The sequence below is a fragment of the Heterocephalus glaber genome, unplaced genomic scaffold (genome assembly GCF_053883595.1).
Source record: "Heterocephalus glaber isolate CG9 unplaced genomic scaffold, H.glaber_assembly_v1.0 deba00001610, whole genome shotgun sequence".
NCBI classification, from domain to species: domain Eukaryota; kingdom Metazoa; phylum Chordata; class Mammalia; order Rodentia; family Bathyergidae; genus Heterocephalus; species Heterocephalus glaber.
The window spans coordinates 35702037-35719797 of NW_028258381.1; the positions used below are offsets into that span (position 1 = coordinate 35702037).

Sequence of the window (17761 nt, forward strand, 5' to 3'; positions counted from 1 at the left end):
GTATGTCCCCCCAGAGGCGACCTGGGGCCTCTGGGGAAGGGAGGGAGCTGCCCTGTTTCTCCCCAGCAGGCGCCATGAGGTGCCCTGCTGGAACTGGTCCTCTCCACTGGCCATGGCCATGTAGCATTCCTACGGCTTCTGCTGGCTTAGCCGGGGCAGAAAACACAGGGGCTGGGGTCCCTCGTGGGGCTCCGTCAACACGAGCAGTCCTGCCAGGAGCAGCTCCGGCTGCCAGGAGGGAGGAGGCTGGCTCTGCATCTCAGGTGCTGGGGAAGCTGGGGTGGCCGAGGGCAGGCTGCTTCCAGGGAGCCCAGACAGTGCCTGCAGGGCCAGACACCGCCCCTGCACAACCTGGCTCCTCCAAGGCCATCAGACTTGATCTCAAGGTGCAGGGACCCATCGAGATCACAATGCCCAGGAGCCCCCTCCCCCATGGGGTTCTCTAGGAGTGACACATCCCAAGGTGCAGGGTCACTGTCCTCTCATGCAGCATCACCCTAACCTGGGATATCACTTAGTTTCAGACATGCAGGGGCCAAGCAGTTGATGGGACCACAGGCATGAGTAGTGAGCCACACACCTCTCTCACCATCAGGACAGGAAGAAGGGTCCTAAATAAGCCATGTTTTGCTGGGACCAGGGCCTTTGTATGGAGCTACATCCTTAGCCCATATTTAGTGACAGGGTCAATAATTCCCCAGGCTCGGCTCAATACTGGGATCCTCCTGTCTCAGCCTCCCAGTGCTGGGATTATAGAGGTGTACCACCGTGCCTGCTTATGGTCACCCTTGAAACTGGAACCCATATGTTGCAAGGGCCTGCCATCCCCACTGGACAGAGCCATCAGCCAGATCCCTGGCTGGAGGACCCTCGTTTGCTTCCTGTATGCGCAGCTGGAAGCAGTTAGTTTGCAGCCTGCTTCTCCTCTCTGAGCGTCCAGGGTTGCTCTCCACAGGACCAGCCTTGCCCCGCACCTTCCTGTGGGACACGGCAACAGCAGGGCACTGGCTTCCAAAGGGAGCATTGGCCACTGGGGTCGATGGGGCACAGCTGTCTCAAGGCTGGGTAACCACCTGTCTCCCTTCCTTCCAAGGGGCTGAGACTCGAACACTCACTTCTGTTTAAATGGGGTGGGGCCGAAGGGGTGTGGAGGTGAGGCCACCCACGGGAAAGGCCGACTGGCCCCTGGCAGCAGGGATGGAGTGGGGTGAAAGGCTGTCTCTGTGACCTCTTCACTGCCCCCAGAGCAAGGCACCCCAGAAGCAAGTTCTCAGGCAGGCATAGTGGTGTGCACCTGTATAAACCCCAAACCTGGGAGGCTGAGGCAGGAGGATTCCAAGGACAAGCTCAGACTCGGGTACTCGGCAAGACTTCCTCAGGGCCGGGGATATAGCTCAGTAATGCCACCTGCCTTGCAAGCACGAGGTCCTGAGTTGGATCCCCAGTACAAAAAACAAAACAAACAAAAAAACTCAAGAAAAATTAAAAAAGGGCCAGGAATTTAGCTCAGTGTGAAGGTCCTGGGTTCAATCCCCAGTGACACACACACACACACACACACACACACACACACACAGAGAACCCCATCTTGTTCACAAAGTCTTTGCCTTTGCCTGTCTTTGAGAGCTTTACTTATTTTGTCTTCCAGCAGACTGTGTCTGTTTTAATATTCAGATCTTTGATCCATTCTGATTTTAGTTTGGTGCATGATGAGTGGTATGTGTCCAGATCCAATCTTCGGCCTGTGGGAAGCCAGTTTTCCCAGGACCGTTAGAGGCTCTTTCCTCCAGCAAGGGGATGTGATGCTTTTGTCAAAGGTTGCTGTGAGTGCCTGGAGGTTATTTTTGCCAAATGCAGAACAAAGAATAGATGCACAGCCACAACACATTCGAGACTCGAACAGCTTTGCCAGAAAAGAAAATGTAAAAATACACTTAACAACTCAGTGAAGACTAAAACATATTACTTTTCGGATTTTTTGGGTTTTGTGTCTTTATTTTTTTTCTAAGGAGGGAAATCAGAGGTGTGGAGAATCACAACAGTCCCCTTATGTTCTCAGCTTTAAGAAGGGTTAGTTTTTCCAAATCAGAGCCGTTCTCAGGCGGACACCGGGGAGGAGAAAGGCCTGCTTATGTCGAGGGCGGCTCAGGGTCAGTTTGTGCCTCCCAGACTCGCAGCACAGGCTGGAGGAGAACGAGTGGGGGCTGGAAAGACCTGCGTGGCATCGCCATCGTGCTGTGCTGCAGGGAGAAGGGACTGGGCAGACCCCAGGCTCCCGTGCCCACCACCTCCTTCCCATGCAAGGACAGAGCATGCTCGGGAATAACACAGCTGGGCACTCAGCTCCTGACCAGGGCCGATGCGCACTGGAACCAAGCGATCTGTCACTGTGCACCCAAGGGGATGGGGGCATCTTTATGCTGGCACCACGAATGACCATGGCAAGGAGCAAGGAAGGAACATACTTCCCATGCTCGACAGTTACACTTTCCTCTGCTAGCTGTGGGGACACAGGAGTCTCTTCTGGTTTTTCCACTGAAACTAAGTCAGAAGTCACCAGCCCTCCTGGCAAGGAGCAGCGTCCCAGGCTCCCGGCTCTGAGGACAGGCTAGGTGGCGAGATGCTGGCAGTCTTAGCCATCTTGGGCCCCAGGTGTGCATGCCTGGGGGAGGGCAGGCCCGCGGCTGGGACCTCATGGTGAACAGCACATTGGGTGGCACTGGGTGACCAAAGCTTGGTGCAGCCCACAGGCAGTGCACGGTGTGCAGGACTCCCACGGCACCATATCCAGGCCCACTCACATGTGCTCACTACAGGCAGCATTAGGAGCAGGAAGGGCAGGAGTCAGACGCCCACACAACCTCCAGTGTGGACGACACAGATACCTACCTCTTTCCCACCCAGCCTGGGGTTCAGTTCTGAAAATGTGTGTCTGCCCCACAACGTGCTTCACTGTTCATGTGACTGGATGCCCACATCAGCTAGGCACTGTTCTGGGTACAGTCACACTGTAGCTGGTGACAAGCCTGGGAGGGAACAGGTTCCTACCACAGACCAGACCTGAGCTTGGGAGCCCTGCAGCTCGTGCTGGGTGCTGGTACAGCTGACTCCCCGTTTAATCCAACTCTGTTCCACAGCTTTAGAAAACATAAAAGAAGCCCAGCATGGGGGCAAATCCCTGTAATCCCAGCCCTCAGGATGCTGAGGCAGGAGGATCGCTGTGAGTTTGAGGGCAGCCTGGGCTATACAGTGAGTCTAAGACGAGCCTCAAGTACACGGTGAGACCCTGTCTCAAACTGAAAAATGAGAAAAAGATAACACAAGATTTGGTCCTAATTCACAAAAGTATATTAAAGAAGTTTCTGTGTTTTGTTCCCAATCCCTGGGCCTATCATCTTTTTCTGGAAAAATACAATAAAAAACTCCACTGCTGCGTGGTCTGTGGCCCCATCCCTCCTGTCCACGCCCAAGGCCTGTCTGTGATGCAGGGGGCTCCTGACCTTCTCCCAGTGCCTAGCAAAGGACACACAGCTGTATTTTTCGAGCTCCACGGTCCTGTCTCCAACGGCACCTGGGGCTTTCTGAGATCTGGGAGGAAAAGCCTGCCCAGCCCTGGGGCCTCCCCCTGCAGGAGGCTGGGGTGACAGTCTCGGGACAGGCCGCCTTTCTCCCTAACTGCCCCGTGTTCCAGGGCTGGAAATGGAGGCCAGCGAGTTCCCCACGTCCTCTGGGTGACCAACCTCAAGGGAAGATGACAGCATCCTGGCAAAGCACATCTGGGCCCCAGATGCTCGCAAGTCTGCCCGCCAAGCAGGCACCGCACAGGCCCCGTTCTAACACAGGTCCCAGCGCGCTCTTCTCTTTGGTCCCCAGCCCAGGTGCCCAAGTTTGTCCTGCTTGCCTCTGGCCATCTCTTCCCACAGGCACTCGCCTGGCTTTGTGACTCTAAGGGACAGGTCCAGGCCCCGCTCTGGTGACTCTGAGGCTCTTCCTAGGCGACGCCATGAGACCTCAAAACTTCTACTGCTCCGTGCTTGGCTGGAAGTGCTGAGTTCGAGTTGTCTGAGTTTGTTTTAATTCTACGTAAATGAAAAGGAAAGCTCGGTAAATACTGCAGCCTGTGACCACGATCTCTCGCTTGGCCGAACGGATGCTCTAGGACTGCAGCAGACAAGGCACACGGACCTGGCAAGGGTGCCCACAGCCACCGCCCCCTCGTGCCTCATCTCTCATGGCCCGATAGGGGAGGGCTCCTACTAAGACACCCTCTGCGGGTTACTTTTGTGCTTGCTTGGGCATGGGGACAAACTCTCCTTCTACAGTCACAGTTACTCAACAGAAAAGCAGAGGAGGAGAAGAGGCGGTTAAGGGCCCAGGACACCACTCTCTTTGGCTCCAGGTACTCCAGGCACGGGTTCAAGCTCCCTGACCGTCAGGGAGCGAGTTTCAGCACAGAAAGAACCTGTCTCTCTCCCAGTGTCCACTCGGAGAACAAGGTCAAAAATGAAGTCCACCACAGAAAAATCCCCAAATAATCCAATTTGGAGAGAATTTAATTAACAAAATAAAGTAGAGGAAAATGGTCCAGATGGGGGTGCAGGGCAAGAGGACTCCTGCCCAAGGCCGACGTGTGCCAGCACCCCGCAGAAATAGCTTTGACAATCAAACCAGTGTGCCATCGCCACATGTAGCCACGAAGCCAGAGGACCAGGCTCTGCTGCGCAGGCGGCCAGCTTCTGGGCGCTGGCTTAGCACATCACCCATGCAAAGCAAGAAGACTTTGGGCTTCACCTTAACTTTGGCAAAAAAAAAAAAAAAAAAAAAAAAAAAGGAAAAGAAAAAGAGAAAAGAAAGAAAAAAAAGAGAGAAAACAAAGAGTTAAAATTCATAAGCAGGATTAAAAGCCGCTGCAGTGAAATGGTGCATCTTCTCGGAAGTATGGAGTTAGACTAGCACTACGGGTTTCCAAGTCTCGGCCACTCTCTCCCCAGTCCAGGTCAAAGTCCTTAGCAGCAACGCAGAGTCCCCTGCTGAGCCTGTCCTCCACTAGTCTGTCCTCAGGATCATGGGAGGGTGCTCGCTATCCTCGTCCAGGCGCAGGGAGCTGGCCTCGTCCTCCAGGCACATGCCGCCCACGGCACCCAGGTCGTCGGTGTAGGCTGCAAGGACACAGGAGCCACCCTTAGGGTGCTGAACGGGAGGTGCAGGTGCTGGGGCTGCCCCGAGGAAACCTCAGCCCACACGCCAGACTTCTGAACGGAACCGCTCCTCTGTCTAACAGGGTCTCTGAAGCCTCAGGCAGCTCAGTGTAAGACCCTTCAGCCTCCCACATTTATCAGTGTCAAAATGAGGCGTGCACAATGAACAGGCAGGCTGTGTGCTTTCCTGGCAAACCAGGAGAGGCTCAAATTGGCTATATGGAAGCTGGGCCTGACAGGGCTGTCTACTGCAGGGCATGGGGGGCAGGATGCCACCCCGGCATCTCTCAACCAAGGCCCCAGGGCGTGGAGAGCCAGCACACATGGAGGGTCCAGGTGCAGGTGACTTCAGGGGCCTGTCTATGTGCAGCCCTGCCACACGGCCATGCCGGTTTCCCTCCTGCCCCTGCCATGGAAGGACGGCCACTTTTCCCTTTTCAATACCACATGGGAGGTGGGAACACCAGTGACGACACACCAGGAAAGACCGCCCTGCAGCGGCAATTACCTTCCAGGTTTGCGTCCTGCCCCTTCCCAAGCCTCGTGGGGGAAGAGGGCGCGTAAGCACCTTTCGCCGCGCCACAGGCCTGTGTTACTAACGGGCAGTCGTGAGAGGCAGAGTCTACGATTTCACTGGTCGTCGTCTCCATACTGCCATCCAGCCTACAGAGAGCCACAGGAGCAGGCGTGAGGGCTTCCAGGACAGCTCAGCAGTCCCAACACGCCAGCAACAGGCCACTCACAGACGGACGCTGCTGTTCCTTACACTATGGCCACTGACCCACCACCCTGGGCATCTGCCCCCTGGCATTTCACATGGCAAGCCCAGTGAACCAAGTTATAGCAAGCAAGGCAACTTATTTTAAAGGGGATGACCAAGGATTGAATTCAATATTAAGGAAACAGCTTTTCTACTTCCACGCTGACTATGAAAGTATTATAGGGTTGTAGTTAGAACTTTCAAATAAGAAGTATGAAAGAGACAGTCAAACTACATCACTTCCCAACTCCCCAATGAACGGGTGTGACTCTCAAACCCTATGTTCTCCAGTGATCCATGTGGCCTGGGGAGGCCACTGTGCCCTGGCTTTTCTCGTTTTCAAAACTCTAAGCCCCAGCTTTAGGCTGAGCCGGGCCTCCTGCTGTTCTGCACACAGGGGCACCCACAGCACAGCCCTGTCTTCCTGCTCTGCTGCAGCCAAGGGGCCCTGGTGCCAGGTGGAATCGGTTTCATCTGGGAGAGGGAAGCCTCCAAGGGCACAGGCCAGCACACGGAATCACTATGGTGTCCCTGGTTTGTACCCACGATGGTGGCCGCAGGGAAGCTCACCTGTGCTGTCGCATCAGGGCACACTCACCGCCCTCCTGAGGGTCCAGGTTGTACATGTACAAGTAGCCATCCGAAGCGCCCACCAGTAAACGGGGGATCTTCTGAATTCTAGTGGGAATCAAAGCATTCACATCACTCACATTCTGGAAGCACAGCTTTCACAAACACACCTCCTGACCTAGGAGGCTCCTGTTGGCTGCACTGGGAGAACCCGCCAGGCATGCACAGACCCGGCAGAAGAGGAGGTCTCTAGGAGGAACTGTGCATGTGTCCCAGGCAGCAGGTTATAAGGCAGGTGTCCGGGACTCAGCTATGTGCTCAGCGGTGGGGTGACGGCACGTGCTGCCCAGGCTGGCTCCCCGTCATGCCTGTTTCTGTGGCCCAAAGCGTTGATTTACTGTTTTTCATCAACACTAAATACTCAGGCTGTGGATTTAGCTCAGTGGAGTCGCTGACTGCTTTGTAAGCGCAAGGTCCTGAGTTCGATCCCAGGTACAAAACAAACAAACAAAACACTAAATACTCAACAAAAACAGCAATGGAAGGTTCTGTGGCCCCACACAGAGGACGCACTCAGGTTCCGGGTCTGCAAAGGCCCACCACGGTGCTTCCCAAACAACTCCCCGACAAGCACTGTGGGACAGCAAGCTCAGGAGGTGGGCGCCTGTCCCCACTCACGTGGCTAAGGAGCAGATGTTCTTGTGGCCACAGAAGGGCAGGCGGACGGTGGCGAAGGCTCTGCCCTGGTTGAACATCTCCGTCACTTGTGAGGGTAGGTAGCTGGTGGACGCCATGAGCACCTTCCCGAAGTAGCCAGTCCAGGTGGTGGGCTCCTCAGGGGGTCTGCAGGGACGGGTCACCGGACATGTGAAGTGGCTCCCACCAGAGGCATTTGTCCCATCACTCACGAACAGCCCCGAACCCACAATGGCAAAAGCTCTACTCTAAAAAGGGGGCTGTGGGAAAACAAAGGCGCAGGCCAGGGCACGCCTCCCGGGCGGGGCTGAGTCAGAACTGGAGGAGCCAGGCTTTCCTCAGCCGTTTCCTAGGCCTCTCACTGCAGCACTGTGGACTGAACCAAGGCCTCCAGCATACGAGGTAAGTCTATCACTGAAGCATATCCCCAGACTCCCATTTTTGTTTTTGTTCATCTCATGTATGTTTTTCCTTTTTGGAACCAGGAATTAAACTCAAGGCCTTGTGTTTGTCAGGCAGGTGCTGTGTTGCTGAGCTACATCCCCAGCCCTCTCATGTATGGTTTTTTTGGGGTATCGGGGATTGAACTCAGGACCTTGTAGTTTCGAGGCAGGCACGGTGCCACTGAGCTACATCCCCAGCCCCTCTCACGTATGTTTTTAGGGTTATGCTAAATACTCCTTTGACAGTGGTTGGAAAGCTGACACAGGAAGACTGCAAGACTGAGTCCGGCCTGTCTGACAGTCCACCCTGAACGACGAATGAGACCCTGTCTCAGGAAGTTGAGAGCCAGGCGTGGTGGCATGTTTCTGTAATCTTAATACTCAGGAGGCTGCTACAGGATTGTTCAAGGCCAGCCGGAAATATACAGGGAGACTCTGTCTCAAAAACCACAAAACAAAACAAAAACAAACCCACAAAAGAGGGCCCCCCATAAGACTCAGCCTAAACAATACCGACCCTAATAGGATATTCTTTTCAAAATCTAAGGAAAAAATAGAAGCATATTGCTCACTACACCTATTCATGGTACTGACCACTCTGAGACTGAACTAGCCCCGTCTCTCCGCTGAGGGTGGGCTTGTCCTTCCAGTGGGTAAAGAGGGGACAGGGTGCTGGCCACAAGGTGCCTGTGTGGTGCCTGTGTGGTGCCTGAAGCCCCAGCCTGGCCTCATCTTATTTTTTTGAGACAGGGTCTTGCTATGTCTCCTAGGCTGGCTTTGAACTTGCAGCAGTCCTCCTGCCTCAGTCTCCCAAGTGCTGGGATTACAGGTGTGTGCCACCATGCCCACCCCTGGCCTCATCTTCTGGCCCTGCTGCCCCGACCAGAAGACGGGGAGTGGGGACCACGTGCCGTGTGCTGTAGCTGGTGTGGTGTCACCAAGCCAGGAAGGACGGCACTGGCCAACGAGGCAGGAGGCAGGGTGGCTTTATGCTATGCTTCTCTCTGGACAGCTGGGGAGAACTTGGGGGCCAGGTGTGGCTCAGCGGTACCGCGTGCACCTAGCATCTGCAACGCCCTGGCTCCCATCCCCGGTGCCCGGCTCAGTCCCGAGAACACTGCGGATAAGGAAACAGACCCCCCCTTTCAACTCACTTCTCCTTCACAGTCTCAAGCTTGAAGATGTGCACAGTCTCAGTGTTGCTAGACGAGGAGAGGAACATGCCGTCCATGCTGAAGGCCAGCGAGCAGATGCTCACACACCTGGGGGACAAGGCACGTGAGGGGGAGGGACAGCCCCGCTGGGTGAACTTGGGTCTCCTGATGCCCTCTTACTCCTCTCCAGTACCTCCTCGGAAACTTGAGAGAGGAAAACGCTCCGGAGGTGAAACCAAGTCTGAGCAATTCTGTGACATCCCTAGACGGCCCATTTCCTTTGCAATCCCAGATAAGGGGAATCAGGACGGTACAGAGTCATCTTTGGTTGTATTAGGATGGATTTAGAACCCTGAGATTAGTAAAACAAAACAAAACAAAACAAAACCAACCCAATACTTTAAATCACTGAAGTTTTTATCATGCCAGAGAGTAAATCAGAAAGCTTGGTGATCCTTATACATAGGGCACAACTTTCCACATGCTAATTCTCCACAATGTATCTTATTACACATCACTGAAAAATCTCAAAGCCATTACATAAACAGGAACTTTCTCCTAACTCCAGGAACGTAAGGTACCACTTGTGCTATTTGGGAGTGTTTCACTCAATCCGACAGACATTTACAGTGTTTACACCGTACCACCCCAACCAGAGGCCAGGGGTAACGAAGGAGGCAGGTGCGGTGGGGCCTTGAGGGTGCTGGTGTGGGTGTGCACGCATGCACGTGCAGGTACTGTCTGCCACAAGTAGAAGTGCGCTGCGAAGAACAAGTGGGAGTTTCTGGCAAGGTGCAGAGCACTGGGTCTCACTGCGTGAGAGTCCAGCAGAGGCTGACCTGACAGCACTGTGGGACCCACAGAGCCAATTCTGCTCTGCTGAGGATCTGGGCGTGCGTGCAGCGCGGCTGTGACAGGAAGGGGCGGTGGCAGGACTATGGGCCTGGAGGAGGGTCATCCCACAGGCAGGGGCAGGGAAGGCTTCGGGTGGGCCGTGACCTAGCTATATTGACCTCTTCTGCCAACACCAGTGAGTAGGAGGTCGGGAGTGCAGCAGGAGTGACCTGGACACACAGGAGGGAAGGAAGGGCCAAAGCCTGGCTGGGCCCTGGGGCTGTTTACCATGCTCAGGTGCAGAGGGACGAGGAGCAGATGGGCACATTCCACCTGCTGTCTAAGGTGCCCAGCATCAGTGGGCAGGAGCACGAGGTGAATCATCTGGAAAGGGGGTTGCGAGGAAGTCCAAGGAACATAGGAAGCAGGACAGCCAGGCAGGCAGTCGGGAAGGGACTACAGCATCCGGTTTGCCTTTGAAATGGGGACACTGAGACACACTCCCTCTGTCTGTGGGGCAGTTACTCCCCGTGGTGACTTCCGGCCAGTCACAGAGCAGCAGGGAAGGGGAGCTGGTGCAGCGCTGGGGGCAGAGATGGTACACAGGAATGTGCTTGCCCCACACTGTGGGGCGGGCAGGGGACCAGTGGGGTCCCCAAAATTCTGGGCGCCTGGCCCCTCTCTGCACAGGGAACCCCAGACACTCAGCTACCTGGCGTGCTTTCATGAAAGTGCTCTCTACCTGCCCTGACCAGACTGACTCTGAACGCCAGTCAGTCATCCCAGCGGGTGGACAAGGGCTTTGTATGGAACTAGAATTCCGCTGCTATCCCTGTAAGTCACACTTGTTGGGTCACAGATAATTGCAACCAAAAGCCAGACACAAGCTCCAGAGTCAGCCCAGGGAATTACACACTTTACCTCTTCACTCCTCTCCGGAACTCAAAGAGTTTTTGTCCCTCTGGAATGGAAAATACCCTAATCACGGTCCCCTGCAACATTCAAAGAAAAAAGGCAGAATTGAAACTGAGTAAACAGACCTTTCTATTTCTTCTGCATCAGACAACAAACGAAGCCTGTGGCCCACTTGCAGTGACAGCACCGTCCTGGGAGAACCCTGGGGCCTCTCCTCCATGCCTTGCTCCTGGGTCGAGCCCACAGCCCTGCAGGTCACCCTGAGCAGCCCCCTGCCCCGCCTGGGGCGTGGACCCAGCAGCACACCTGCCTCTCTGTCAGCCTCCTTCAGCTCACTGTTATTCTAAACGTGAGGGGAATGAAAGTCATTTAAGCTATTATAATTTGTGGGCTGGAAATTTTCCCTGGCTGCCTTAGAAGGAGTAAATCCCAACTTGACAAATTGCCAGGACATATTAAAATGAACTTTCACTAAGAGAAAAAAAACGTGAACACTTGGTGAGCTATGGCATTTCCCTGCTTTACAATGAACAGCCTGAAGACCCGACCTTCCCCGTCTCTCTCCGGTCTTCCTTACCTCAAGCAAGTTAATGGACACTGTGCACGGCTGAGATGCAATGGGGACACGTGTGAGAGTAAGTAGGAGCTGGAAGCCAAGAAGAGAAGTGAACAGGAATTCCAACACCAGACTATTCAAGGACTTCTGTTAAGCGTTGGCATTAAAATAGCACAAAAAGAAACAGAGAGGCAAACAAAAGGGAAACCTTGCAACAGCCTGCATTTCAGATTTGTGGGGTGGGAAGAATTATTCAACCTTCTATTTCACACCATACAAAGTTTAGAAGGTTCAAACTGGTAAACAGAAAAATGGTTAGAAATACCTTACATGTTTATAAATAGCAAGGGCAGACCACCTAAATGCAGCACACAAAGCAGCCATTTACCTAACTTGAGGTGGGCCACGGATGGGCCACAGTGCAGCCCGCAGGAAGCTGGCCCTGGATGGGTGAGGCAGCCCCTTGCAAACATGGGGCTAAAGAGCGGTGGTTCTCTCTGGATCAAGGACACCACTAAGTAAGTAACTCTTGGAGAATTAGAGAGATATGATGTTCTATGCACAAAAGCTACCAAGGCAAAGGGCTTCCTTCTCCTTTACAGCTCAAACTTTGTAGACATTCATTCATTCACTCATGCATTGTACTTCGGACTGAACCCAGAGCCTTTGGACTGAGCTACATTCCCAGCCCTTTTTTGACGCAGGGTATCACTAAGTTGACCTCAAACTTGTGACCCTTCTGCCTCAGCCTCCTAGAGTGCTAGGATTAGAGGTGTAGGCCACCAAGAGCAATCTGCTGTGTCACTAGTTAAGGGCTGCCTGGGGACCACATGATGGTAAGCTCCTTGAAAGCAGGATTAAGTCACATGCTTTGGTGGCCTGGCCCCAGAACATAGGCTGAGAGGCCCGGCGATATGATCCCACAAACAGGAGTCTGTTTAAATGCAAATGAAATGTTTGTTCTTTACCGTCTGGAAAAAATTATTCTACTTTTAGTGGCTTTGAAATTCCATCAAGCGCTTTAAGGACCAAGAGCTAATAAGAAACATAACGGCAGATTTTGATTAAGGGGTAACGGTTTCATTCCACATGCCTGGAGGGACAGGGAAGGGACGTGGGCTGGCCTATCACACAGGGGTCCAACCCTGGGCTTGCCTGGGCCACACTGAGTGAAGAGGAGCTGTGTTGGGCCGCATATGAAATACATAACATAGGAAATGCATACAAGTAATAAGATTTCCTTTTAAAAATATTTTAACTTACTAAATTATCTGATGAAACAGCACAAGCCCAGGTTTAATAATAAAAAACCTTGTATGTCCGCTTAGTGAGAACAGACAGACACTTCCTTCCCAGGAGCACACATGCAGGCAGGCTGAAATACAACGGACAGTCACTGCTGTACCTCATTTGCCCAGGGCACAAGTGCCCGTGGCGTCTGAGGCCCAGAGCTTCAGGGGGATCACTGTGTGCTAGGCCACAGGGGGTGGGGTTACACTGCCCTGGCCCTTCCCTGCCAAGTGCCCTTGATGCCCACACAGTTCATGCAGGAGTGTGCGTAATCAAGTTATATGAACACTGAGTTTATGGCCTGTGGGGCTGTCGGGCTTAGAGACCAATCCTGACAGGGCCCAATGGGATGACCCTGGGCAACTGCCCTGAGCCTTCAGCATAATGTGGGAGAATGCTTCCACTGAGATCAAGTAACATAAGGAATACACAGAAAGTCCCTGGGAAGTGGGACTGAGGGGAGGAAGAGCTGACTTGAGAGGGGCGGGTGTTTTAGGATTTCAGTGAGAAGAAAGTGACAATCTAACAGGTACAAATTCCCTATGATGAATGTAATCATTACGTACATCTAAAATGTACCAATAAATGTTTTGCTTAAAAAAGAAAAGAAATGAAAATGAAAATCTACGTGCAGTGGGCAAGTGCAGAGGACAGGTGCTCAGGAAAGAACAAAGACAAGAAAAGAACTCGATCTCCAGGAGACGGAAGCGCCGGGGACAGAGCCTTGGAGAAAGCAGGGACTGTAGGTCTAAGCTCGGAAGAGCACAAGGGCCTGCTAGCATCCTGCTGTCAGGCCGAAAGTGTGTCACAGCTGGCCGCTCTGTACTGTGCGTGCAGATGTTTAAAGAAGGTCACTTGGAGCTAGATGGGTGGTATGGCCTACAGTCCCAGGACTCAGTGGGGCTGAGCAGAAAGAGCCCAAGCCTGGGAGTTCCAGGCCAGCAAGGACATTGCAGCAATAACCTACCTTAAGAGGCCACAGGCCACATCTATGGTCCTTCTCCTCTCAGAAAAAAGCTATTTTCTTTTAAAAAATTTTTATTACCCATGTTTGCAGCACATGTTTCCATTCCTTGTGATAAAAAAAAAAAAACAAGCTATTTTTTAACCACATCTGCTTTTCATAGCCCTGTAGCAGCCAGGGATGCTCAGTGTCATCCACACTGATAAACGAAGCACTGACTCAATCAGTGGCTCTGGAGTTAGGGCTTGGAATGTGCAGCATGGCGACACAGCAGTGAGCGCACTCCCACAAGGGACTGCAATGGGTGCCACCACCAGCTTGGGGGCACACAGGACTGCCGCGGTGAGGGTCTCTGCTTACAGCTTGGGCCTACTGTCACAGAGAGGCTAGTGTAGGAGGAACGGGTGGCCAGCCACCCCATTATGGAAGACAAGAGGACCCCTGGAGACAGACTTCCACAGCACCACAGCGGGGTGACCTGTGAACGTGGGCTTCTGGGAGGAGATGGCTGTGTGCAGTGCTTGCTGATGCCAGGCACTGGGCTCAGCGCGCTCCCTGCACCCGTCTCAGTGTTCAGAATCCATCAGAAACACAGACAGCAACAGCAAAACGACCTTAAGTCCTGAGTGCAGGTGAGGAGAGCCACTGCTCTACCCTCTTTTTTTCGGTGCCGGGCATCGAACTTGGGTCCTTGGACTTGCACAGCAGGTGGCAAAACCACTGAGCTAAATCCCCAGCCCCGCTACCCTCTTTAGAGTGAGACAGCCGGGGTCTGCGAGCTGTTCTGGGAAATTCCTTCCCTAGGTCTGAAGACACGGCTGTAGTAAGTGCTCTTAAAATCAATTATGAGAAACTAGCCTGTGCACCTTTATCGTTGGTCCTCTGCCTGAACTGAAATGACTTCAAAACTGGTTTGCAGGTGGGCATGCTGGTGCATGCCTGTAATTCCAGCACTTGGGAGGCAGAGGCAGGAGGATCTCTATGAGTTCAAGGCCAGCCTGAACTATGTATCAAGATCATGTATCCAAATCACTCCCCACAAAACAAACAAAAACAAAAACAAATAAAACTGGTTTGTAGAAAGCATCTGAATGCACTTTGTTAAAAACAGTATTTACACAGCCCTAGATGTGAACTTTGGCCCTGCTGGTGGGCTCCAGCAAGCATCATACCCTAGTCAGGCTCACCTCCAGTAAAGTTCATGTTGTACATGCAATGATGAAATCTAAAGGTTAAATACATTATATATTCACTTAAAAGAAAAAGAAAAAAAAGAGCCAGGTGTCATGGCCCACACGTGTAGTCTCAGCAACTCAGGAGGCTGAGGCAGGAGGATTGCTCAAGGAGTGAGACCAGCCTGGGCAGCACAGTAAAACCCTATCTCAAAAATGAAAAACAAAAACCATACCTCCCTGAATCAAAGAAAGCCAAAAAGGCTACATTCTTTATTTTCCCCCCTCTTCAGTGCTGGAAATTGAAGCTAGGGCCATACATGAAGCTACAGCCCCAACCCTCTTGAGAGAGGGTCTCAATAAATCACTAAATTGTCCAGGCTGGGTTTGAATTTGAGATCATCCTGCCTCAACCTCCTGAGTGCTGGGATCACAGGCCTGTGCCAGACCTGGCTAAGCCACATCATTTAGACCCAGAAATTCTTTCTGGAATCTCTTAAATTAACCATTAGAAATTCACATAGAGCTAAGTACAGTGGCACACACCTATAATCCCAGCAGAGACAGGAAGACGCAAGTTCCAGTCCTGCCTGGGCAACTTACCAAGACCCTGTTTCATAAAAGAAAAGGACATAAAGGAAGGAGAGGAAGGACACTGAAATGTATTTAGATTGGCTGGATAACAGAACTGTCTTTGCCTATTTACACCTTTCATTATTTTCTAAATTCTCCACCCCAAGACATAAGCATCCCAGCCTGGCTAGGAATGTAGTTTCCTCTCTGTGTACTTTGGGATTTCCACCAAGCCTGTGAGCTTTCTTGTGACAATGGGACAGTGACAGTCTGTCCCCAAGGCTGTGTGCTGAATGCTGGCGCTGCTGATGGGTGGGACCTTAAGAGGTGGGGCCCAGAGGGCAGGAAGAAGTGGGATCAGTGCACTGTCCTCACAGGCTGCCCTGAGGTGAGCAGCTCTGCTCTGGCCTGTGCCCATGTTCTCAACTGCAGCCCCACAAGCCCTTCCTCCTTGGAAGGCATTTTGTGGCAGGGATGGAAAGTGGACTCACACACGTGTTTCCCTCACTCCATGGCAGCTGATCGGCGTGGTCACCACAGCTCCTCTGCAAGGCTGCATTACAAAAACCTGTCTGGTACCCTGTGTGTGAACGGAGCTGGAACTGAGGTGTTCAAGCCACTTTCTCCGAGGCCACATCAGACCCACCTTCTCGGAAGCAGTGGCAAGTTTGGTTCCACTCGCGTCAAAAGCCAGCGCTGCTAAAGGACTGTCGTGAGCTGGGATCATGTTTGCAGCTCTCTGAAATGGGAAACCGACAAAATATGACTACCATGCACGAAAGCCTGTGTCCTGTGCTACTGTCTGGCCAGGAGGCCAAAATGCCACCAGGCTGTCACGGAGCCACCACCGGTCAGCAAGAACACCAAACCCACCTGACTGACTGGGGTGGGGCTACGGAAATGCTGCTCGGACTCTGAAAAACACAAAGCACTTTCTCCATCAACGTTTCCATACTCGGGACACCCCATCGAGGGCGCTCAGCACTCAGGTACCCACAGAAGCACCCTGGGGGCAGCTTCCATCAGCCCTGCTCCGTCACTACTGAGACAGAAGCAGTGAAAGCTGTGCGGCTGCCCAAAGATGCTGAAGACCCCAGGCTGCAGGTGCAGGGAAAGACAGTGTGTAACACGTTCCCGCCAGCCTGAGCCACTGGTCACACGTGTAACTGTCCCACTGGGGCGGAAGGGGTTGTCACTGGTAGTGTAAACAAATCTAATCATTTTTATCCATCTTTTTAATAATAAAATTAATAAAGTCACCCAAGAGACAATCACCTGTGTACCACTTGTGGTTCACACTGTCAGGAACGTAACATCCAAATCAGAGCCACCCGGCAGTAAGACTAAGAATTATAGCTCCATCGTGAATGTTTAACCAAACAGAAAAGGGACCTCACCAAATTAATGGTGTCGAAGACCTGCACCTCTCCGATGGTGGCACTCCCTGGGTACGCCAAATAGCAGTTGTCGTTGTTTATTGACAGCGCACACAAGCCTGTAAAAGTGCATGGTCAAGTCTGAGAGCACGGTCCTTCTTGGTTGTTGGTTATAATTTAGTATCTACTTTTAAAAAAGTACAAATAAAATACCATTGTGATAAGCTAATAGCATTTTAAAAAATTTGGTACTTCCAGCCCACCTTAGATGATGTCAATATTATAAACAGATAAAAGGCCTTTGCTTTGAAATGATCAGTAACCTCAAAATTGAAAGCTGATTAAACCAATGGGCTTATACTGCCACAGACAGACCAGCTTCAGTAGAAAGCTGACTGGTTTAGAACCAAAACTTTAAAAATCTGTCTTATGCCGGGTGTGGTGGCACATGCCTGTAATCCTAGCACGTGGGAGGCTGAGGCAGGAGGATCGCTGTGAGTTCCAGGCCAGCCTGACCTACCCAACAAGACCCTATCTCAAAAAAAAAAAAAAAAATCTGTCTCATCCACGGAACCTATACAAAGAAAAAAAGAAAAAAAACAACAACAAAACCTTCTCATTTATAGATACTATTAAAAAAAATTTTTTAATAGGCCCAGAGGTAGCCAAGTGCCCAAAGAGATATTTACCTTACTAAGTCATTAAATTGCCCAGGGTGGCCAAAACTGAAAGATTCTCACAAACCAATTACCTGCAGGGTTTGGGGGGGTCTCCCTGATGGTGTGCAGTACCTTCATATCCCGAATGTTGTGTATGTAGAGAGATTCTTCCAGGCACACAATGAGTCTCTAGAGAGAACACAGAAAATCTAACATGAAGAAATATCCACTACAACATGCGTCCCTGGCTTTCTGTTAACCAAGTTTTGGATTAAGACTCTCCATCCCTCTAGTACACCATGCAGACTGGATGTGAGGCTTGGAGGCAGAAGGCTTCCTACTGCCAGGCGGGGGCACCAGGGCCAGCTGTGTCTGGTTCCACACTGCCTGCATGCCAAGAGTACAGGAATTTGAACTAATGTAACTCACTATCATGCTGAACTAAGGGGAAAATGGGCTCTGGAGAGATTTGGTAAAGGCGGGTTGCTTTTAAAAACTGAGGGCTGGGGATTTAGCTCAGTGGTCACCTGCCTTGAAAGCACAAGGTCCTGAGTTTGATCCCTGGTACCGAAAACAAAAACAAAAAACTGATGCTAAGCTA

General features: G+C 52.1%; 1 protein-coding gene across 6 annotated transcripts in view; it reads right to left on the reverse strand.

Moving 5' to 3' along the window:
• Positions 1 to 4535: 4535 nt before the first annotated feature.
• Positions 4536 to 17761, reverse strand: part of Wipi2 (WD repeat domain, phosphoinositide interacting 2) — a 37239-nt gene continuing 24013 nt past the window's right edge. For 2 of the 6 annotated variants that reach the window (XM_087196451.1, XM_087196453.1), the window contains exons 4-13: positions 17253 to 17349; positions 16523 to 16620; positions 15772 to 15864; positions 11148 to 11216; positions 10577 to 10647; positions 8822 to 8929; positions 7207 to 7371; positions 6529 to 6636; positions 5707 to 5861; positions 4536 to 5159 (exon numbers count right to left, since the gene is read on the reverse strand). In XM_087196451.1, coding sequence (XP_087052577.1) covers positions 5047 to 5159; positions 5707 to 5861; positions 6529 to 6636; positions 7207 to 7371; positions 8822 to 8929; positions 10577 to 10647; positions 11148 to 11216; positions 15772 to 15864; positions 16523 to 16620; positions 17253 to 17349 — 1077 coding nt within the window. In that variant the 3' untranslated portion in view covers positions 4536 to 5046. The remainder of the gene's footprint in view (positions 5160 to 5706; positions 5862 to 6528; positions 6637 to 7206; positions 7372 to 8821; positions 8930 to 10576; positions 10648 to 11147; positions 11217 to 15771; positions 15865 to 16522; positions 16621 to 17252; positions 17350 to 17761) is intronic. The other 4 variants (XM_004840399.4, XM_004840403.4, XM_087196452.1 and 1 more) reach the window with 3 other exon arrangements.